General features: G+C 46.9%; 1 protein-coding gene across 1 annotated transcript in view; it reads right to left on the bottom strand.

The window, feature by feature from the left end:
* Positions 1–12,206, bottom strand: part of LOC125945233 (5'-nucleotidase-like) — a 40,965-nt gene extending 28,759 nt beyond the window's left edge. Inside the window, exons 1-2 of the mRNA XM_049666908.1 lie at positions 12,005–12,206; positions 6,354–6,614 (exon numbers count right to left, since the gene is read on the bottom strand). Coding sequence (XP_049522865.1) covers positions 6,354–6,606 — 253 coding nt within the window. The 5' untranslated portion in view covers positions 6,607–6,614; positions 12,005–12,206. The remainder of the gene's footprint in view (positions 1–6,353; positions 6,615–12,004) is intronic.
* Positions 12,207–14,045: the final 1,839 nt, after the last annotated feature.

Raw genomic sequence — 14,045 nt, 5'->3', positions numbered from 1 at the left:
GTACATCGCGAAACCCCCCTCGAGTTGAACTCGGGAACATGGTGGCGGCAGCAGCAGCCTGTTTAATCGCATCCAGCGGCAGCAAGCGTCAATATGACCATCTGGACCCGTTCACCTACATGTCCGACGTAGAGTTTCAGCGTCATTTTTGCCTTTCCAAAACGTGAGTGCGCTGGCTGTGTGACGCGTTAGGCGAAGGCCGTCGTCGGCGGAGATAGGGTGGCGGGCAAATTATGCTTTCCCAGCGTAGACTGGTGTGACTAGGCTGCGGGGGAATCGTTCGTGCGATCGCTTCGGCTCTCTCCTGTTTCAAGTCCGCTCGTCCACCGCCCCCCAGCCCCGGGCCAGGTCCGGCGTCGTCATCGGAGTACTGGAGCACCTGCGAGCACCTGGGGTTCAAGCCGGACCAACCAACCTGCGCAGTCGAAGTAGTCACATTATATTGGAAGACTCAGAATGGACGCCGCGCTGCCTTCCGGTGCAACAGGTGCCGAAATCAGTTTTGGCAGGTACACGGTACCGCTACACGGCACGGGCAGAGAGGCGAAGGAAGTTACTGCGCCAACACGGACCGCCTCGGCCGTCCGAACGACCACCTCTCCAGGCGGCAAATGATTTGGCTCACGTACTGCGTGAGCAAAAGCGTAGACATATGGATGTTGAAAGAGACCGTAGACTTGTTTCCTCTATCGGAGCACGCCATCGCCGACTGGAGGAGCTACCCCCGTAAGGTAGCGAGGGACGAGCTGCTGGCGCTAGCTCCACTCGGTGGCCCCGGGAAGACAGCGCAAATTGATGAGTGCCTTCTACGCGGCGAGCAAAAGTGCAATCGAGGCCGCCTAATGACGGGCGACAACGTTCCGCCGAGCCGCCAAAACTACGGTGGTGTTAATTAACCTTTTAAGCGCCGCACCATGAAGTAGTAGTCAAAAAACTGAAATAAATGTTGATAATCTGCATTGGTCTTCTAAATTAACTATGATAAAAAATACAGCCGCATTCACAAAGGCTTAGTACTTTTTTTCGCATGTTCCATTTTTGGAACATTGGCGTTTCCCATATGAAAAACACAAATTTTGTCTGGAACAACTTTTACTGACTGTTAAATGGGGATTGCTTACTCGTGTTAACAGAAGAATAACTATTAGCGTCGAACAAGGCCTTTCAAAAGTATAAATGTCTATAACAATGCTTGCGAAATTTTTTCTTCATCTTACTCGCAGTAGGTCAGTGAACACTTCACAAGCCATGGTATGCTGCAAGCATTTCGTGGGCAGACGACTTTTGAACTGCTGACACTGGTTCGTCGTGTTTTTCTTGCACTCAGCCCACTTCCCCCGAGTCGCTGTGATGATGTAATGGCCATTAGTTTTCCTATCCTCCCGTCTCGGATGAACCCGAGGTCCAGGCCGCACACTGATTCTCAGCTTGAGGTGCAGCAAGCTAGGACATGACGACGTCCCGCCGAAATGCTATGTGCGTCATGGTGGCATCAGTTCCTTTATGAAGCTCGCAGTGAAGGAGCCATCCTGCGACGACAGCCATGTTCTGACCATTACTGAAAAGGTTCCACCACCATTTTTTGCTTCGAAGTCTTCGGTGGTAACTTCTGAGGAGGCGCTCAAAAACATCTACTCCCCCAATGCCCTCACTGTACTTTTTGATCAAATATGGTTGAGGAATGTCTACCCTTTCGTTTGCGCGCCGTGAGAAGCGTTTTGCAGTTCCAAGAGGCTCATGGCAGAGGTGGTTTGAAGAAACTGTGACGACTGCATTGTCGTTCCACCTGCATGTGTAGACCACCCCGTCACACTTGTAGTGGAAAGAACCTCTTTCCTCTCCTCCGACGTCTTTCAAGCTCTTCAGCGGACAACCAGCGGTTCTTGTATCTCGTACAATCCCCGTCACTCTAATCCCCTGGTCAGCCAGTTTCGTCAGGAGACTGTGCGAAGTGAAAAAGTTATCAAAGTAGACTTCGTGCTGTTCGAGGGCGGGCAGGACAGATGCCATATTGCTAACAACCCTCAGCCCGAGAGGTGCCTTCTCGTCCTTCTCGTTTCTCCCGCAATATATTTCCATTGCATAGGGGTATCCATTCGAAGAGCACATCATCCATACCTTATACCCAAATAGAATAGGTTTACCGCGAATGAACATTTTGCACGAGTGGGGGCCATAATAGGGTCCCATTGACTCGTCGATGCTGAGGCTTTCGTGGAACACTCCAAACTGGTGGAAACATTTGAAGATTTCGTCGTAAAACGGCTGAATCTTGCCCATCTTCTCGCCTGCTCTCAACTGAGTGTTGCCCACTACATGAAAAAAAAAACCTTTTGAGCTGCCGGAACCTATAGCGGGCAATCACTGTCGCAACTAAAGGCATACAAAAGTCTTCTGCGGTGCTCCAATACGAGTCCTCAGATCGAACTGAGTGATATTCGCTCAAAAGCAAGCGAACGAAAAAGAAGAAAACTAAGTCGAAATGCACGCGCGAGTCTACGCTGCTTTGACACCGTAAAACGCCAATGTTCCAAAAGTGGAACATTCGCATAATACTCTAAAAACTAAAAACTAGAGTGCCGTTATTATTCTTTATTTTTTTGGCCCAGTAATACCTAACCATATGCCGATATTTTAGTTCTGCTTTGCTCATTGAACATTACTTTTTTCCTGCGAAAAAATTCAACAAACGTATGGCCCTGAAGGAACGCAAAATATGCCTGTTTGTGAGCATTTATCCAAAGCTTCTAAATAGGTTGATAATAAAAATTTTAATTGCTATGTTTTCTACATGTATCAGTGAGTATGTGAAAACAAAAAGAAAAAAACTGCGATAGATGGGGAAGAAAATAAAAAATCAGGTTTTGTATGTTCCAGTTTTGGAACATTGGCAAGTAAAAGGTAAAGATGGTGGCCCATGAGTCTTCGGCATGGTCTGCACGACCTGAGGGGTGCTGATACTTTTCAAGGTTGACCGACGAAAGGCAGCGACGCTAGGCGCTATTATTGCAGCCAGTGTTCAACCGGGGACCATTATTCATAGTGACGAATTGGCCGCATACAACTGTGTCCATAATTCAGTGGATGCTAACGGGGCTATGCCTCAATCTGCATTGGGAGACAGTTAACCACAGCGTGCACTTTGTGGAAACCAACACGGGCGTTCACACGCAAAAAATAAAAAGTTATTGCCAAAAAAATGTCACAGTTTCGCCCTAAGGGCGAAGCAATGAATGCGATAGCAACAAAGCAATGTCATACGAAGTAAGGTGAGCGGCTTTGGTAGCAATATGAATTGTACTAAACATGACCTGATTAAGTAAGCAGGTGTGCTGCAGCGTAAGTAAACCGACATGAAGAGAGACTCGATGACCACGAGAAGGCGCGTGTGAAACGGTGGTGTTGATGAGAAGCGCTTCCCGTGGGCAGCGCGTGCGAAGGGACACACCTGTAGCGCTGCACTGCCGATCCGGGCAGCATTGCATGTGTAGCGTGCTTTGGAAAATGTGGCCCGACTATCATTAACTGTGGTGTGAGCGCGCACAAACAAACATGAATAGATCACATTGAATGAATGCAGACAGCGACCGTCAAAACTCTGGCAGCAAGCGGATACGCCGCAGCGGCGAAGGTACGTGCGGTCTATCGCTTCAACGGAAACTGAGCGGCGAATGCACGGCGCATAAAGGTCAGAACCGTGTGGAGATAAGAGACGGTGCGAGCGAGCGACGAGCGCGGTTGTTGGCAGAGTAGAAATGCGCCCCCCCCCCCCGCTCTTTTCGGCGCTCGCTTCCCGCTTCCTTGCTTGCGCGTGGAAGATTGAGTGCGTTCGCTCTCCGTGACAGCGTGCGTCCCCGCACGCTTCCGCTCGGGCATACGGCGCGCGGCAAAGATTTTATCTATACGGAACCTCACGGCGACAGCGACGGCGACGACGACGACGACGACGACGGCGACGGCGACGCCGACGGCAGAAATACGGTGGAAGTGTCCATATAATTGCTATCGCAATAAAAGTGAAGCGCCACCTCGTCAGCAGTGGGTACAGAGTAACTGCACTGATGCTAGAGTCTCACCTGGGATGAATGAGGTGGCACTCAACGGCCACGTGCGCTGCAAAGACCCTTTCTTGCGTTTGTTAGAAGCCACGGATCGCTGGGGCTACCCAGTATAAAGACTCTTTCCTGCGGTTGTTAGAAGCCATCGCTCGGCGCTAGCCAGTATGAAGTGCGTGACAATGTAAAAGAAAATAAAGCGTAGTTTTTTTTTATCCTTGCATGAGTGTTTTCCGACATTCCTGAGTGCTTACACGGTAAGCGCGCGGCAAACCACTTCTGCGCTAGCCGACGCTCCCTTCGTCTCGAAGCCTTACTTTAGCGCGAGCAACGAGCGATCTGTTGAAAGCCCAGTGTAAAAATCAGGCGCACACCAATCTGTGCTCGGAAATGGGAGCGCAAGCATGGAGCGAGCCGCACCAATTAAATCCAGAGGAAAGAGAAAGAGCAACGAGCGATCTGTTCAAAGTCCAGTGCGAAAACCAAGCGCACACCAATCTGCGCTTGGAAATGCTAGCGCAAGCACGTAGCGAGCCGCGCCAATCCAATCCAGATGAAGAAAGAGGAGGGCGAGCGTGCTTTCGTGGTATAACGCGAAATGATTAAACTACAAATTAGTCTAATACACATTCAGTGTACAATTTGTAAACATTAAAACACCTATACCCTACTGTAATGTGACTAATATCATTGTACTAAATGCATTTATTTGATAACTTGCTTGTGCCTCTATTGCGACAAACAAGTGAAAGAATGCACGACCATGCACCGACCGCATGATCACGTGAGCCCCAGTTTGTCGACCGCTCATATGGCAACGCCCAAGGGATGATGGCCACCCAGAGTGAATCTAGATAAACCAATGAAACTGGAGGTGTGCCGACGGACAAACTTTGTCTTGTTACCATTAGTTCTTTCATCTTGGGGCGTCGCCAGAGCTCGTGAAGATCCCGAGTTTCGCCAAACTCGGGGCATGCTGCATAGCACCCCAGGTTGTGCGGTGCAGTCAACGGGATAATTTTGTTGTGGCGGCTTGCTTTTTATGTCTTTGTTTATAGGGCGTTCTCGTTTAGTTCTTATTTAGTTTTTTCCCCGTGTTTTGTGTTACTAATGTGATAAAGCGAACCAGATACCGATCACCGAACATTCTGATAAGTTGGCAATGAAAGCTATCTTGCTTGCGACGTCATGAAAGCGTATCAAAGTCATTAGACATGTATAACTAGTAAATTATTTTTACCAACTTGTTTAAATGCTAGAATATAGAAGATTGGTTTCTTTATGGGAGGTTTCCTGCACACATGCGTTGTTCAGTGTAATCGCAGCGTGCCTCATTTTCTTGCTTTTGAGGAAGCTTTCTTTCGTAATGAATGTTCGCCTGTTGCAACATTAAATGAGTTGACAGTCAGCGCATTCGGTCGTCTTTTTGCTGGGCGTTGCTACCTCCTCGCCCATATTTATCATTCTGCCTGAAATAAATAACGAACCAGCTGATGCATTTATTTTAAATAATCGATGAACTGTGCAAAAATTTCTGGCAAGCGATATTTTTCTTGTCTTGCATGTACAACAGGTCACATACGGCAATGTATTTTTTGTGTTATAACGTGATAGCCTGAAAAATAGTTTTGGCAAATAATGTAATGATTTAGAAAGCGCCGGAAATAATGGGTAAAAAGGACACGTTTGTTTCACAAACACCTCATCTATAGTTTAATAATGCGATGTGCATTGTTATTTTGAACTGCAGGTCACTTAACGTAGTAGTTCCGGCCCCCTGTTCGAGGCATATCAGCCATTTAGCGCTCACAATATAAAACATGCACCCACAGTAGGTGGAAGAGCTGCGCACTTGGACGCAATGAAAGTTAGATACGTGCTGTATATTTCAACACAGTAGCTGCAGTTTTAAAAAGCAACGGCTTCCCCTCAAATTCTAGCAAAATCGCCCTGACCTTCAATTTTGTGCTATCTCTTGTCTTTTTTTTCATAACAACGTATTCCCGGTACACTCGTGTTGTACATCACGGAAGTTCGTATGTCAATATGTCTATGCATTTCTTTACCATACGGTCTACTGGATGCTAATGTAAACGTTCTATTCGTATTGACTACTTTTGTGCTTCACAGGGTGCACCTATTGTTTCTTCAGCCTTTTTTTCGGAGCTTGACACACCCTTTGCACGATAAAGCACTACGCCTGTACTATGTTCGCTCCAGAATATAAGCCTTACAAAGATTACAATATTTTTAACAAATGAATAAATTATTTTATAATAAATGGACATTCTTACTCACATTTCGGTTGAATAGAATCTCTTGCGATTCCTGCATTAAGAACGGCGGCGTTCACAATAGACCAAGCCTTGTCCACTACGCTATCTCTATTTGAGTAGTAGTCGAAGAAAGCATCAGCCATCAGGTTGACTGCATTGCACTCCTTATAGCGGCAGAGTTTGTCGCTTGCTTCCAGCAGCACCTTAGTGGATCCGACAACTTCCTTTACAGCGTCGTCTACTATTTTTTTATATGGCTTCAGGCTTGCAAGCATTTCTTCGTCTGTCAGAAATAAAGCAGACATTATATTACGCTGCAAACAATTGTGACAAAACTTCGCGTGGCCTTTTGCAACTGTAGCTAATACCGCTAATGAAAATTGTTCATTGATCTCGAGAGCTCTCGGGTCACTACTTATCCACGACATGACAACTTATTCCAGCGATAGAAGTCGACGTATTAAAACGGTGTGTTGAGCGAGTTGGTAGATTGCTATTGACGATGTCAAGCAGAGCGAACTGAACAACGGGCTATTGAACACGGGCGCGTGCTGCCGGAGTCTATTGTTTGTTCCTTCAGCGCCCGCTTGATTTAGATAAAAAAGAACTTCTGAGAAACATGTCTTCCCTGCCACTGTAGCGTGTGGGTATTGACAGCCTCCCTATTAGGCTGATTTCCGCGTAATACATTTTTGCATACTATAAGTTCACCAAGAAGGTTCCCCAACAGGGCTGGTTGGGGAATGTTTAAAACAGAAAAGAACAGCGCAAAAAAGGAGACGAAGTGACGAAGGCCGCACTGTGTCTCGTTTTAACAGTTTTGAGGCAACAACAACAACTTTGTCCAGTCGTTTGCGCAGCTCAACACAGTTCTATGTTTACTAAACATTCCTTTAATTGTACAAAGACCAGTACCACAAAATAAGACGAAATTCAGTTTCTGATAAGACCTATATGTGCGATTGTGTTGCACGCAGGAAATATGCGTGCGTTGCTTCTATAGTTTAGGCACGCGTAATATGACGTACGGAACGCATGCACGCAATTGCAATGGCAGTGAGGCACGCAATGACAATAACAATTAAAAGGGTGCCTAATAATGGCAACGCATAATGTGCCTGCCCTAGTTTAGCTAATGTATTAGTACCTCAGAGTTTGTGGAGCCTGCTCGATGAGGCAGTCGCTGCGACCACGATTTATGAAAACTGGCAAACCATGGTGGCACTGGTGGCTGAGAGTGGTTGTTAGACAACCACGCGTTAGCGCGTTCTCCGGCGCGCGCTCGTCTCGTCATCCTATTTAGCCACAGCCGGTGGCATCCTGTTGTCGCGCCGCCACAGAGCAACACCCCCCCCCCCCCATACTCCCACCACCCCATTTAGCGCGCAGCTCTATTGACAAAATACATATAAATATACACTATCTGCATGAGCGGAAGTTCAATATGCCTATTGAGGAGTCCACAAGGGGTACGTGTTGAGGCCAATAGCGGGACAAGTTCTCTGGTGGTCGAGGTTGAGGATGGGGTTGGGGACGGGCAGTTCGATGTATCGACGAACGGTTAAAGGGCTGGAGGTAGACGCGTTTGTCGCAGGTTTTCAGATTTGCTTTCCTTCACCATTAAGGCACATCGGTACATAAAAAAGAATTCAGAGCCCTTCCGCCACTACAAAGAAGGAAGCCAGCGAAGCTGTGACTAAAGTGGGTCTGTTATAGTGAATAGTATTATAGTGAATTTATATATTATAATTATTGACTATGTTGAACGTCTTCTGCATGTTCGTCAAAGAGCAAGGACACTGGCGTCTCGTTTTCACCCGGCGCGATGGCCAAGTAGTGCGTTTGCTGCGCCAATCCTCCCCATCGTCATAGACTAGCCTAATAGACACAACGTGCATATCCGATATAGACTGCACGGCATGATCAGGGTCCTGACGTCAGGATCCTGTAAGATTTGGGTAAACGAGCGTCCACCTCATAGCGAGTCCAAAGGGCAACTGCAGATAACAGCGCTAGCGAGATCTCTGTCACGAGACAAAGGGGCACGATGATTGGTGGGACGTGCCGCCACCGAGTATCGCGACACTCACGAAAGAGGCATCGGTGGTGGCGAGGAGTATAACAATGGGTCATCTATCATCCGTTTTGACACCTGTGCTAAGGAACAGCTGGTGGGACACCGCGACGCACACGGAGCCGAAAATTGTTCATCTACTGAAGTCTGGTCTATCTAATTCCGTTGCCGGACGCGATCTCCTGGAACCTAGCCTATAACAGCTTCGCTGTAAAATGTACCCAAATGATGAGGATAGCGGGAACAAAGATGCATTTTAGCAGCTTGACTAGTCCCGCCACCACTACTGATACTGATATGCTTCTGATACTGCGCGCGTCAGAAGGGTGTGCGGCATCGCGTCGATATCGCATCTATGGGAGTGCGTTTGTGAACCGAGCTGCTGCTGAATTTCTGCCATATATTACGCCTGTTGTCTTGCGTAGTGTTCCGTCGACGTCTGCGGAACCAGTGTAACGGATCTCGTCCAACAGAGCCGAGGCACACTGGCAAGAGCCGGGGGCATGCCGAGGGAAGGGGTCGCTGAAGCACCTAGCGTCCATGGCCACATCGAGGACGTCATGGTTGCATGACGCTCTGTGTTGAAAGAGTCAAGGAAAGTTCAGTCTCTGCACCTTCACCTTACTGTGGATTCTTTCTGCGTCGCAGGGTCAGAAGGAGGCATGGCTGTGCGGACATGCTAATTCTGCTGACCAGCGATACTGTGGTATTCATATAGTGCGGCCAGCCCAGTCACTGCACACTTGTTGCTTGGTGTCTCTGTGTCTTCACCGTTAAGTGTAAGAGCAGTGCTGAGCACACCTTTTGTAGGGCCCGAACCTTGCGAGGCCACCGCCCCCGGCATAAGAAGGCAGTGTAGGTGCACTAGCGCAAAACTGTGGTTGTTTGCAGGGGCGTTTGACGGCTGTGCGTGAGGCGCTCAGCAGTTGGGAAGCTTGGATGACGTGGAAGAGGGCACTCGTGTTATAGACAACAAAGATGCTTAAAGATGCTTCACAGAGACAAACAAAAGTGCTTAAAGATGACAACAAAGATGCTTAAAGCCCCATCAGGGGCCTTTAAGGGCAAATCAATGTTGCTGATGATAATGATGATGATGATGATGCAGCTGGGGAGTTGGTTACCCAGACTTTCTGGAGTATTGAAGGGACAGGAATGCCGTAGTGTGTTATTCAGGCCTCCCGCAGGTCATCATAGACGCTCGGGCCTGATGAAACGTAAAGTTCCAGGAGAAGACCATATGGCAACTCGCGACTGACGTGAAGATAGCGGAGGTGCTGGTCTCTGAATTTTTGAGGTACAAGTGACTCTCCTGCTGAATGACTTAGATGGCAGGGTCACTTCTGTAAAACTTCTGCAAGCAAGGGCAACTGAAGAAGGGAAGAACACAATGGTTCGTAAGACTATCTGCCTGCTTCTTCTTGCTGCGAAAACTCAGATGCTGGTGGATGGTGACCTCTGCGATGCCTTCACAACCTCTGCGAATGCATCGGATAGGTTGTGGGAGAGCAAAAAACTCTAGCGGGAGAGCAACAACTATGAACACAGAAGGAACCGATTACCGGGTGTCGTTGAGACACCAATCTATTATGATCATGGTCGCGAGTGACTTTTCCGGAAAAAGAAGGTGGAGAGCCCGCGGCCACGTGCAATGTCGAAACCCCGGGGACCGTAGAGTATCCAAGACGGCTTCCAGTCCGCCGAGCAATTGCCTTCGAAACAGTCGCGCAGAAGTCTTTGAGTGGGGAGTTGACTCATGGACAGCGAGTAGGTTAGAGGCTGGGGCGGGTGTCTGATGACTGGCAACACGGCTAAACGCAGGTATGCGAGGCTATAACGTCGATGCTCGCTCGTCGCGATCGTACCAGTGGCAAGCGTATTATATTATTTTACATAATATCACAATAATTCTCATCATGTGCTGCAGCCGCAGCCTATATATTTACGTCCACTGCTGGACAAAGGCCTCTCCCTGCGATCCCCAATTACCCCTGTCTTGCGTTAGCTGATTCTAATTAGCACCTGCAAATTCCGCATTTCATCCCCCCACCTCATTTTCGGCCATCCTCGACTGCGCATCCCTTCCTTAGGCACCCATCCTGTGACTCCATATATATATAGTAGCGCAAGAATGTATAGTAGCGCAAGCCATTCCACCTGACTGCTCCCAAAGATGCACAACGCCACCCCCGAGCAATGTTCTTCCAAATTAGAAAAGACGGAAGTGCGGCATCTTATCTTAGCTCCTCCCTTACCTCGATATTACAGAAGCTACCATCGTTACAGGCTGCGCCTTCCGTGTTTTGATAGCGGTTCCAACTTCTGCGCTTTGCAATTACGCCAGCCGAGAGCGAAAAGGGGGCAGTTATCGCTTTTGCCTATGCCTCCTCCCCGTTGTCACATTAAACGCCGTAAGCGAAAGCGCGTCACATAAGGGAGGAGTTTTGCGCCGGTCGCCGCTGTCTTGCATGCGTAATCATGCGAACGGCTATTAATTAAACTTCGCAGTTCAGTATCTGAAAGCACGGATACGTAGAAGAATTCTGCCAAATGAGAACTCTGTAGACACACGACTGCTAAAATCTCTCAGCGTAGATAAGCGCAGTATATGTTCACAGGTTGCAACCAATGTCATCCTTTTCACCATTTGATATGTAGAAAGTTACATATAGAAAACTCGATTAATATTAGAAGTAATTGGCTTGCACCTACGTGATGTGGATTGTTCCGTCACGTAAGGATCATTGCGATAGTGTGATTTTCAAGTAGCCTTCCTGGGCTTCGCTGTTGTAACGCCATATACTTATGGGCCCCGTGTCGCTGAAAATCTGGCGTCGGTGCCGGCGTCCGCGGCAGAGAAAAGTCATCCCGAACCACCTCGACTAAGCAGGCTCTCCGCGTGGTGCAGAAGCATTAGTGAACTAATTGAATTTCTCAAAGTAAAACTAGTCAGAAAAATCGTTAAGTGTGATTTAACTACAACCTACAGACGTGATTGCGTCACATTGTAATTTGAATATACGAGAAAACATAATTCTGTGTGGCGGAAACTCAAACACAAACTCCTTTCCCAGTCTTTCTACCATTCATACAGCGGGGCGCCCGGGTAGGTTATTTGCAAAAACATCATCCAGATGGCGCTCGTCTCCTCGGCAGCATAAACGGCAGCGGCGCGCACAGACGAAGGTGGACAAGCAAGAAAGCTGCAGTTGCCGGGAAGCCTGACAAACATTCAGGGATCTTTGAATGCTATCGCGTTCCACTCTTGAAGGCGAAGCATCCTTAAGCATCCTCCAAATGTTTTTTTTTTTAATATCCGATCGTTCAACTGCGTGGTGGAATAAGCTGCAGTGCTGCGTGGAGGTCATGAAGCGCCGCAAATTCTCATTCGCCTACTCATCTTTGCCGGCTTATTGCGTTGCTCCGGCTTTACTTGCGGCCCCTCAAGTGACTCGACGCTGTCTTATTTCCTACTTTTGCGGGTCCATGTTGAAGCGTTTGTTATGTAACTATAAACTTTACGGACATACTTTCATTGAATTACGCGATTGTGACCACGACTATAAACAAAATATTGGTACAAGGCTTGCAAAACATACCTTGTTCATAACTCTGATTAAGCAGAATTGGATTTCCAGACCAGTCTAATATGTTTCCTGACTCTCGGTCAATCTTGAGATCCAGAAATCCGAGATACTTTCCAAAGCGGTAATCTTGGACAATAAGACAGTGGCCGCCACTCGCACCGGTACGGTTGTATACGTAAGGGTATGGTCCTTCAGGGTCATCGTCCACTGGAGGCTTTCCTGAAAAGCAGGCAAGCAGTCACACAACTTGCAGAAAAGTATCCCAAAAAGGAATACTGTGGTTTTCTGAATAAATATGGCCGACGCCATTTGCTGTAAGCGTTTGCTAATCCTCCCTAAGCACTTGAAAGCAATTCATCACTATCAGGGCATATTGTTACGGCTTTCTTCCTGTAACAACATGTTCTGGCCGTGCTAAATCCTACGAGTTTATTCCAACAGAAAATTTAGAAATTGGCTTTCAGCTCCAATATTAGGAGCATAGGTAATTAAAATGACTAAGAACATCAGCCGGGGGGACATCGGCTCGATAAACAAAATATTACTCTTACAATTACGAACATAATTGTCACCCCAACGCAATTATGGTGCTCAAATCCCCACATCAACGTCAGAAACAGCTTGGTATGCCTCGCAGTACCGATATTAGACAGATATATTAGTACAACTTTTAGTCGACGTCGGCAGAAAACCAGATGGGGTGATGAAGTTAGGAAATTTGCAGGCCCAAGTTGGAATACGCTAGCACAAGACAGTGGTAATTGGAGATCGCAGGGAGAGGCCTTCGTCCGGCAGTGGACATAAAATGTAGGCTGATGACGCTGATGATTATGATGATGATGATTATGATACGACAGAAGACGACAGGCGCCCTCGTGCATAATTAAGGAATACATACTATGTCCCGTGAAAGTGGCTGCTTTGTGCTCATTGTTGCTTCAATATAATATAGTGTGAATATTGTGTGATATACTTCATCGCGTAACACTGTAATGCGGCGTAATGCGGCGAAGCTAACTTTAGAAATCCGAATGATATAGCTCTTTCTAGAAGCTTGTCCATGCATTAAGGAAGAACATCTTGTTGAGTACCAACATGCCATTTCTTGGTGCGTAATTATCTCTCAGAAAAAAGTCCATAGTGGTGCCCATGTGCGAAAGGATGTCATTTTTTAACGCGTGACGACCTCCCACTGACCTTGCCGAAGTATTAGATATATCGCATGACTGACAGTACGCATGATTTCACGAAATATTTCTCTTTTCTCATTCAACAGGTCAGCTAAGCAAACTCATCAGCAAGCACTTTTAAATAAACGCAAGAAGGTGAAGTTCCAAGGAACTAAGACAAAAGCAGAACTCCAGTTATGCATCTAAGGCAAGTAAAAATGTACCCAGAATTCAAGGTAATGATGCGGACACTGCATTAGACGGGGTGTCACACGTAACTTGCGCCAAAATGTTAAAATATGCGAATGCCAATAGCTGGACAGAACCAAGTTAATGTTGTTTGCCGTCACTTAGAGCAAGTGAAAGTGTTTGTTATTTTGCTATATTGCATGTTCTTGTTATCAACATTTAATTAACTTCTCAACTATTATACTATAACAAAACTGTCATTGATTACATTGTAGGCCATTATGAAATATTTCTGATCCATCTGCTCTATGCGTGCTACACAAAAGCTTTGACGCTTAATTGATTAATGATTACTAAATACTTTATAGGTAATATAAAAAATTGTCTTACTTGCTCCAAGCTACGGCAGACAACATTACGTAGGTACCGTTCAGCAATGTGATACTCGCATATTTCAAAATGTTGGTATAAGTCACGTGGGTCACCTTGTATAGTAAATATTAGTTCAGGTTCATATAGGGACAGAGGTGATTTATATATATGTGTGTAGACCCGTTTTATATAACTCATTATCGTAAATTGCATTTCAGTCTGTTTGCCACACCTTTTCCTACTCTCCTTTTTATTGCGATAGCAATTATATGGACACTTCAACCGGATTTCAGCAGTCGGCGTCGTCGTCGCCGTCGCCGTCG

The sequence above is a fragment of the Dermacentor silvarum genome, chromosome 5 (assembly GCF_013339745.2).
Source record: "Dermacentor silvarum isolate Dsil-2018 chromosome 5, BIME_Dsil_1.4, whole genome shotgun sequence".
Lineage (NCBI taxonomy): Eukaryota > Metazoa > Arthropoda > Arachnida > Ixodida > Ixodidae > Dermacentor > Dermacentor silvarum.
The sequence above is the reverse complement of the archived record's forward strand: the minus strand, read 5'-3'. Positions and strand labels throughout refer to the sequence as shown.